The following is an 8,101-nucleotide window of genomic DNA, read 5'->3' on the forward strand; positions in this document are numbered from 1 at the left end:
TTTTTTTTTTTTTTTTTTTAGAGAAATTATTCAGATGTATAACATTCAGATTTTATTTAAAACCACAGATTTTATTGTATGGTTTTAAAGGCTCCACGTTGAAGATGGTAGAAGAAATAAAGTCATCCTTTCTTTTTTACTGCCATCTGCTCTGCAATGTCGCCCGTCTGTTCTCGGCTCTCACACAGAGCTGTCGGCTGGTGGCAGCACCTCGCTCCGGTTTCAGACTCTTCCTATTAAGGTAAACGTGAGAGAGCTGAATATCGCTGTGGACTTGAACAGCCCAGCTCGCGGGCGATCCCCACACAACCTGACGGAGCTTCAACAGTTTATCAAGGAAGAAAAAAATAGTAAAACTGTTGTGTCTGGATGGGCAAGCTTATGCTTCAATCACAGCGCAGACTTAAATACTGACTTCAACGGGTGACTTATTCATGCAGTCACTTATTTTATGTTAAATGTTTATATGATATTGCCATTCTTTTGCAGAAGTATGTTTTTTTATACTTTGAAAATAAAAAGAGGTTGGGGATTTGAAAAAAAAAAAGTCAAATTATTTTGATTTGATTGTAAAAGCAAGTAAAACATTCAAGGGGATGACATTGTTTTTCATAGGCACAGTGTTTTAATGTTTTATACAGTAAACATTGTCTTTGTACCATGGAGCTTTTCTGGTGTGTTGCTTAAACAAGAGCAGTGGTGTCAGAATACCTGAAGAGTACAACAGATTTATGGTAGCTTTACTTTTATTTCAAGATGAAGGTAAAGGCTAATCAATTTACAACCATCATTAGCACATAGACAATAAAAAATAAATATTCACCATCACTTTTTTTTTTATATATAACCAAATAAATACCAAATATGCACAACTCCGCCTCCTTTTCTTTACTGTATAGCAGTGTATTCAAAATAGTTTGGGGAAATAAAAGGCAAAAGTACAGAAGCACAAAAATCTTTACAAAATTATTTAAAAACCTGTAGATACAAAATTTTTGCACATAAAAAGATCCCAGTACATAAATAAACAATAAATATAGAAAATAATTCATAGTTGATATCTTAAAATATTTCCTCTTTGTTCAGCCAGGAAGGAAACGACCATTTGTCTCTCATTGTGTTGGAATATTTTAAATTCGGATTTTTTTGAAATAACTTAAAAAGCAGATAAATAATAATAAATAGCTAGAAATAATGCAGCAAATCTGAGTAGTTAGTTATTCAACTAACAATTGCACAGGACACAAATAGTTACACAACAATAGCAAAATAAACCTACAAACTAGGTATTGGAGGTGCAACAACACTAATCTAATGTAGAGTACTATCAGATTTCTTGGGATATGGTAATAACTAAGAGTCACTTAAGCTCAGGCTATTTTCTTCTCTTTTTTTTATTTTGTTCTGCACACATTTCCTGGTTATGCACTTTGTCTTCCTGACTTAAAGTGACCTTTGGATGCCAGTGCGGTGACACACACACTCGACATGCAGTCATCTGTTCTGGCTCATATGTCATCCAACAACATGCTAAAAAAAACAAACAAACAACTAGTGGAGTTATTAAGTAACCGAGTAAGAAGAATGATCACATACAATATGTAAGAACTCAGAAGAAATGTGGCAGCTGCTTGTTTTGTCGTCGTCTTGCATCATACCTCTATTCCTTTTACTGCTTGACTGATGGACTCCAGCAGGGCCCGGGTGTCGGGGTTTTGGTAGCAGTCTTTATTGGTGAACATGTAGGTCAGAGTCTCCACGTAATTATCGAAGTTCTGCTCGGACACTGGTTCCTGCTGAAAACACGAGTTCAGAAGTCAAGATTAGTAGTCGGGATAAATTCATAAATTTGTAGAGTTGATTTGGATCGTCAGTGTGGAGAATTTATCTGTTCTCCTTGTTGAGTTCTTGATGTTTGAGGTTGAAGAAGAGTCGGTGAGTTGAATTCACGAATTGTATTTATTATTAATATTAATACCAAAATACAGCCGGTCCATTTCTCATGCTACCTTTAGGAGTTCGCAGGACAAAGAGGCATCAAACAAAAGTTTTCCATTCCCTTTGTTAGCCTCTATCTAAGCTACGCCATAGAGAGGGAATTCCCTAGTGTGTCGTATCCTCTACCCTTAGCTTTGAGGGTGTTTCCTAACAGGTCATTTCCTTTAGCTTTAGCTTTGCAACCAGCTAAAAGAGATCAAAAGAAAAACACAAAATTATTTATTCTCAACATCAGACAGCCATGTAAGTCAGGCCCTAATTTATTTGATTAATTCACAATATATAAAGGAATAAGTCCAGCATTGATGTTTCAAACAGCACTACGCTGGTATGGAATAAACATAGAGAGCTTCTCTTTAATATAAATTATCAAACAAAACAACAAGAACAAAAATAACTCCACCTTCCAGTTAAAATACTTTAACAAACTCACTAAGCAAGTAACACTTAACTGAGCTACCAGTAAAAACCGAGAGGCCCTGACTCTGTCCCTCTGAATGCTAAGCAGTTAAATTATCCTGAGTGATCTCCGTGGAGACGCTGCTGCAAGCTTGGGATGCTGCAGGACAAAAACTAATTTCCTTCTCCCACCTCGCTCCAATTTCACAGTTTGTCTTGATTGCTTTGACCTGGGATCCACTCCGTTTTCATCATCACTATTTCAGCAGAGCAGAAGGCTCTTCTTTCATATGTCTAAAGTTGTTTTCACTGGACCGACGCATTTTCTTCACTCCTTGTGCAGAACAGTTTACCCGAATGTCATTAAAGCAGCTCAAACTCCATCGTTCTACATGCGGCAAACCAAACTGAAATCACTTGCTCCTAAATGTTAGAAGCTACATGGATCAACATGAAATCACCTGTTTCACACGCCACAGAAACCTTCAACTAGAAATCAATCAGCAAACATTTAAAGATCTCACAAATGTGTTGCTCTTTTGGATGGAGGAGGGAATGACCATCAATAATTATAAAAAAATAATTAATACCATTGAAGATTAGATTTTTGTTTTCTTAAGTTGTTATTTGGTTTTATTTTAGTTTATATTTACAGTACTACCTGTTCTATTTGCTATATTTCAGTTCTTCAACAGATTGTCAAATAAATGTGATGGAATCAATAAAATTTGAAACAAAAATCTCTGATTCTGGATGTAATCGATTCAGATGGACTTAGGGAGGAGGGAGGATTCTTTTTATTTGCTTTACCTTTAATATCCCTTTGGCCGTGTAATGGGTTTCCTGGTCTCTGTTTGGAGTCAATGTTCATTTTTGTTTGTTAAATAACACGGCAGAATATTAAAGTTTAATCATGGTCTTTTTTGTTGTTGTTGTTTCGGTTTCATTGCATAACTATTGTCAGTAGTCCGGCTGCACTAATCTGTACTTATCTGACATCCTTTGCCTGTGCAATTTGTGGATCATCCAGCAGATAAATATCATCTGCACCACCATTACTGGTCTCTAGAGCCAGGGCAGCCAGACATAACAGTACTGTCGCATAACGTTATGCTGGTACTGTTAAGTAGTTTTAAGCTGTTCAAAAGTGGCATGCTGGGAGATGCTTATCATCTATTTATTTATCAATCTTACAAACATTTGCCTAGAAATGTTTTTTTCCATCTTTCTCTGACACAATGTGCACTCGGGAAAAGCAGGCGAGTCAGTGGTTAATAGTTTGTAAATAATCTTGTGAAAATCTGAGCTGTGTTTTCGATCACGTTTTTCAGGCTGTGTGTGAATATTTGTACCACGTGCCTGAAAAGTTACAGCTCAACAAAGAAACCGTATCCATTTTGTAGCCACAACACACAGTGTTTTAGACCCAGCTGGATTCATTAAGCCTGCGATGTAATGTAAAGATTTAGTTGCCTTCATATAGACAAACATATAGTTATACCTTTGATCACTGTTTGTATCCAGACGTGTGCATCTTTTACATTTTCCAGACTAAATTGGGGTTTTGGAAACGGTATAAACTCTTCCCTGCCCTCCAATTGCTTTCGGTAAACTGTGTTCCCCACTGACAACATTTAACCATTTCTTCCGATTATTTCCCACCAAATCTCTATGACTGCAGTGCATCCATAAAGATACATCCAGACAACTCTGCCAGAGGCAAAGCGGGTTTAGTTTTTCTCCAGGTAAGGGTTGTTTCACATCAGAAAAAAAATAATAATTTCTGGAAAGTCATGCTTGTGTCACAGATGCATTACAAACTCCATCAAAGTATTCAAAAGAAATCTTCTGCACATGCTGTTTAAAAAGTATTATGTTGTTGGATTGTAGTTTCTACATTTTTACACCCCGATAAAAAAAAAAAAAAAAACATAAAAAAGTGTAATCTTAGGAGGAAGTGTAATCTTAATTACAAAAAAAAAGAGAAATAATATGAATTTGCTTGTTTTATTCCTTAGTTTGAACCTTGAAACGTCTCACCATGGTAGGCAGGCGGATGTTGGCCAGGCTGCGAATTAACACCTGACTCAGACCAGAGAGCTCCAAGAACAAAGCTTCATTCTTCTCCTCTATCTGTTTGTTTTCCTCCTCCATGTTCTTCAGGTTCTTCTCCATTGAAGAAATCTGCATCAGAAAGAGAAAAAGTTCTGCATTGGGTTAGGCAGAAATGTTCAACCCTGGTTCTTTGATAGACATGTTTCCAAGTTTAAGTTGAGTATAATTAGAGAGGCAGCTAAACTGCACCCAACGACTGCAGAGTGTCTGAAAATGACAGAACTTGCTTTAACCTCACCTGAGTGTGCAAATTCATCATGTCAGCCTCCATCTCTGCGTTGGACTCATTCAGTTCACTGATGTCCTTGTTCAGCTGCTTGATATCTTCATCATTATCCAGAACTGGTTGACAGAATCACACACGATGTGTAAGCATATTATTTCTGCCTGTCACGTGTTGCAGTAACAGCTTCCTTCCTGGGATGGAGCTGCATGTTTTGGTATTGACTTTGTGAGTGTACACGCAGAGGTTTGGGACGCGTTTAATCTCCAGCTGTTCCCAAATTGAGGTTCTGAATTGACTGATTGATTTGATGACGACATTCGGGTCATCAGAGGGGAATGCAGGAGGACAGAAAGGAAGTGGGTAAAGGACTGGCTTCACGTCTCATTTGAAGCACTAGAGGAAAGTAGGAATTGTCATTACAGAGCTGTAAAGATTTCCAAAACTAGTTATTTTTCCAGGATTATTAATGCCAACTTGTATGACTTTTGTTATAGGAGCCATTTCTCTATTTGATGGGTTAAATCTAAAAATTTTGATTATTTTTTTTTGTTAATTTGCTTATTTTTTGATTGATGGATAATGAGTATATTTGTTTTTTGTTTAATCAATTTGCTGGTTGGTAATTAAATTAATTAATTAATTAATTAATGTTTATTTAGGACATGGGTGTTTCACGTATAATAGATAGGCTTTAAGGAGCTCTGTGTGCACATGGGTGGTCTTGTGATTTTTCGTCAGTCGGTCAACCACTTAGTGGCCCAGTCCCAATATTTACACTGCACCCTATGACCCTCTATGAAATGTGCACTCAGTCGAAGTGAACATAAGGGGCTTGAATACGCAGGTTACAAGCTTGCAAAAATGTGCAAAGTTTTAAAAGTGAGGCCAGTTGGTGGGTGAGCAGATGAGGCATTCAGGCAAAGGCAAGAAATAGATCAGGAGAGGCATCTTGTGAAATGTTGTACCATGTTGTTTGCCTACAAACTCGGAACAAACCAACAATGAAGTGCATTTCTGAGGGTTTTTGGACCTTTTTTTGGCCTTATGTAAACCAGAAACCCACGGTGCATCAAGTGACTATTTGAGTTACATTCACTTTGACTTGGATCGCCTTTAAGTTCTAAGCCTTTTAGTTTTCATGGACAAGTAGTCGCTACACTTGTGTTGTTTATAGAAGACTTCACCTGGTTTTAAATGTAAACATTTGCAACCATTACATAAGGTGCATAATGATTTTGCTAACTTCTTTGTGGAATAAATTAGATCTCAAATGTCAATAAGCTGTACATGCTAGGATCCTGATCAAGTTTGCACGTCCAACACAACCCTGTCTCTTCCTCTTGTCAAGAGAAGTGTGTGTCTTGTACCAGCTGTGTGGCGCCCCCTGTGGCCTTCCTCCTCCACTGCTACAAAACACCCTTCCTACACTGGGCCCCTTTTTTTTCCTTGCCTTTATTAAGAGTGTCTGACATTGGGCCAGGCCACTGTTAAATAAAGGCCACCACAGCATATTTGGGTTTTTCAAGATCTTGTAAATATATTTCAGGTGACAGAAGGCCAAATTTGCAATTTTTAGTGAATCTGAGAGTTCATCGCGATACCCAGATTTTGGGTTCTGACTCTCGATTGTTTTCCTCCTTTAGCCATAAAATAATTTCTTCAGTTTTGTTCTCATTCAGCTGAAGAAAGCTGTGGCACATCCTCACTTTGGTTTGTTCTATGATTGCATTTAGCGCTCGAATGGGTGTCATCTGTGTGTCATAAACAAACTCATTTTATATTCTACACATCACTGACCACAATAATTGCAATTTGTTTACCAACGAGCAAAGGAACGAGACCCAAAATGAAAAAAAAAAAAAAGCAAATAGACTAATAGAAATCTGAATGTTTTTTCTGATTATGCCTAAAATAATCTAAATAAAACAGTGCAAATACATGGCAAACATCGTTACTGTGTTCATCTTACCGTCGCTGGCTCTGAACTTTGCTGTTATATATTCGTCTCCAGGAAGCCTGACTTTCTTCTTGCTGGCTGGAGCTCTGGGACAACCTGAGAGACTAAAGAAGATTCTTGTCATGATTTTTATAGCTGGCTCAACAGATTTTGGAGCCTCAAGGAAAGAAAAGAAGAAATGACTTCATCAAAAATTTCTTTTTTGTAGTCATATCAGGACAAACTGAAATGTCCTGACAGCTAAAATGCTCAGCCCAAGATGAAAAACCTTTCTTTTCCTTTTGGCTGTTTTTCTGTTATTCACTTATTTCAGTTTATGGTCTTATATTTTTACATTTTATCTGTCTAATTTTAATCTATTTGACACATTTTTTTCTGCTTAGGTGTGTTTTTAACTTCTTTGTACAAGGACTTTCAATTGTCTCTGGCTGACGGATGCTGTGTACATAAAGTTGCCTTGCCTTAGATTTATAATTTTCCTTTGCCAGAGTATTGCATCAGTGTGAACCTGCCACATCCACTGCATAGTTAAATTGAATCATTTTAGTGTAAGATAATTTTTTGTCACACTGTACTGTACAATTAAAATTTTCACTGAAATGCCTGCTTGTTTATTTCTGCATGTTCTTGTGGGATACGGCATAGAGAAAGCAAACAGGAAAAAAAAAGAAACAACAGCAGCAACAAAAAACTGTGGTACTAATAGACCAGCTTAGGAATCAAAATGCATTTTTTAAAAGTTGTAATTACTGCAGAAATCTCGACTTCATAATGAGTACGTTTGTAAACTGTTTCACTTTTGTGCCATTAGAATAGTTACAAATATAATTCTTTTAAAGCTACATTGGTCAATAAAGAACAGCGTTCAACATCCAGTCGCTCCACACTTCCAAATGTACTTGGGCAAGACACCAAAACCAACATTTTCTACAAAAAGCAGGATACCTGCGGTGTGTCAAGAAACTGCCATTAGCGTGACCAGAACCATCACAGCCTGGTGTTGGGCAGGTCGGGCCTTCGGTCTTAAAGGCCTTCCAAGAGAAAGGAGTGCCATTTAGTAGACCTTCCCTCTGTCGCTTTGCTGCAAGTGGACAGCCATAGGCACTACGGTGGGTAGCATACTTTCCACTGATGTGTCCAAGACTGTCACAGCCAGGAACTGGACACCTGGAGATAAGCAGAAATCCTAATTTGACTAAACGCTTTCTTCATGTTCCATTCAATACATTTCTTGGTGAATGCATGTTGGCAAGGTAAAATGTTTAAGAATTGCACAAAAACTACGGCCTTTGCAGTTTGATCTGATTGTTGTTTAAAATCGGTTATTGTAGGTTGACACAAACGACTGTCTGGCCCACAACGACAAAGCGCATTGTTAATTTGCTGACACCACGGTGCTCAGACTC

General features: G+C 37.6%; 1 protein-coding gene across 1 annotated transcript in view; it reads right to left on the reverse strand.

Moving 5' to 3' along the window:
• Positions 1 to 620: 620 nt before the first annotated feature.
• The window catches only part of LOC122830119 (myelin transcription factor 1-like), a 7,883-nt gene continuing 402 nt past the window's right edge, over positions 621 to 8,101 (reverse strand). Inside the window, exons 2-7 of the mRNA XM_044115210.1 lie at positions 7,641 to 7,862; positions 6,708 to 6,799; positions 4,751 to 4,854; positions 4,438 to 4,581; positions 1,659 to 1,796; positions 621 to 1,530 (exon numbers count right to left, since the gene is read on the reverse strand). Coding sequence (XP_043971145.1) covers positions 1,516 to 1,530; positions 1,659 to 1,796; positions 4,438 to 4,581; positions 4,751 to 4,854; positions 6,708 to 6,799; positions 7,641 to 7,862 — 715 coding nt within the window. The 3' untranslated portion in view covers positions 621 to 1,515. The remainder of the gene's footprint in view (positions 1,531 to 1,658; positions 1,797 to 4,437; positions 4,582 to 4,750; positions 4,855 to 6,707; positions 6,800 to 7,640; positions 7,863 to 8,101) is intronic.

Source organism: Gambusia affinis, linkage group LG01, assembly GCF_019740435.1.
Source record: "Gambusia affinis linkage group LG01, SWU_Gaff_1.0, whole genome shotgun sequence".
Taxonomy (NCBI): Eukaryota; Metazoa; Chordata; class Actinopteri; order Cyprinodontiformes; family Poeciliidae; genus Gambusia; species Gambusia affinis.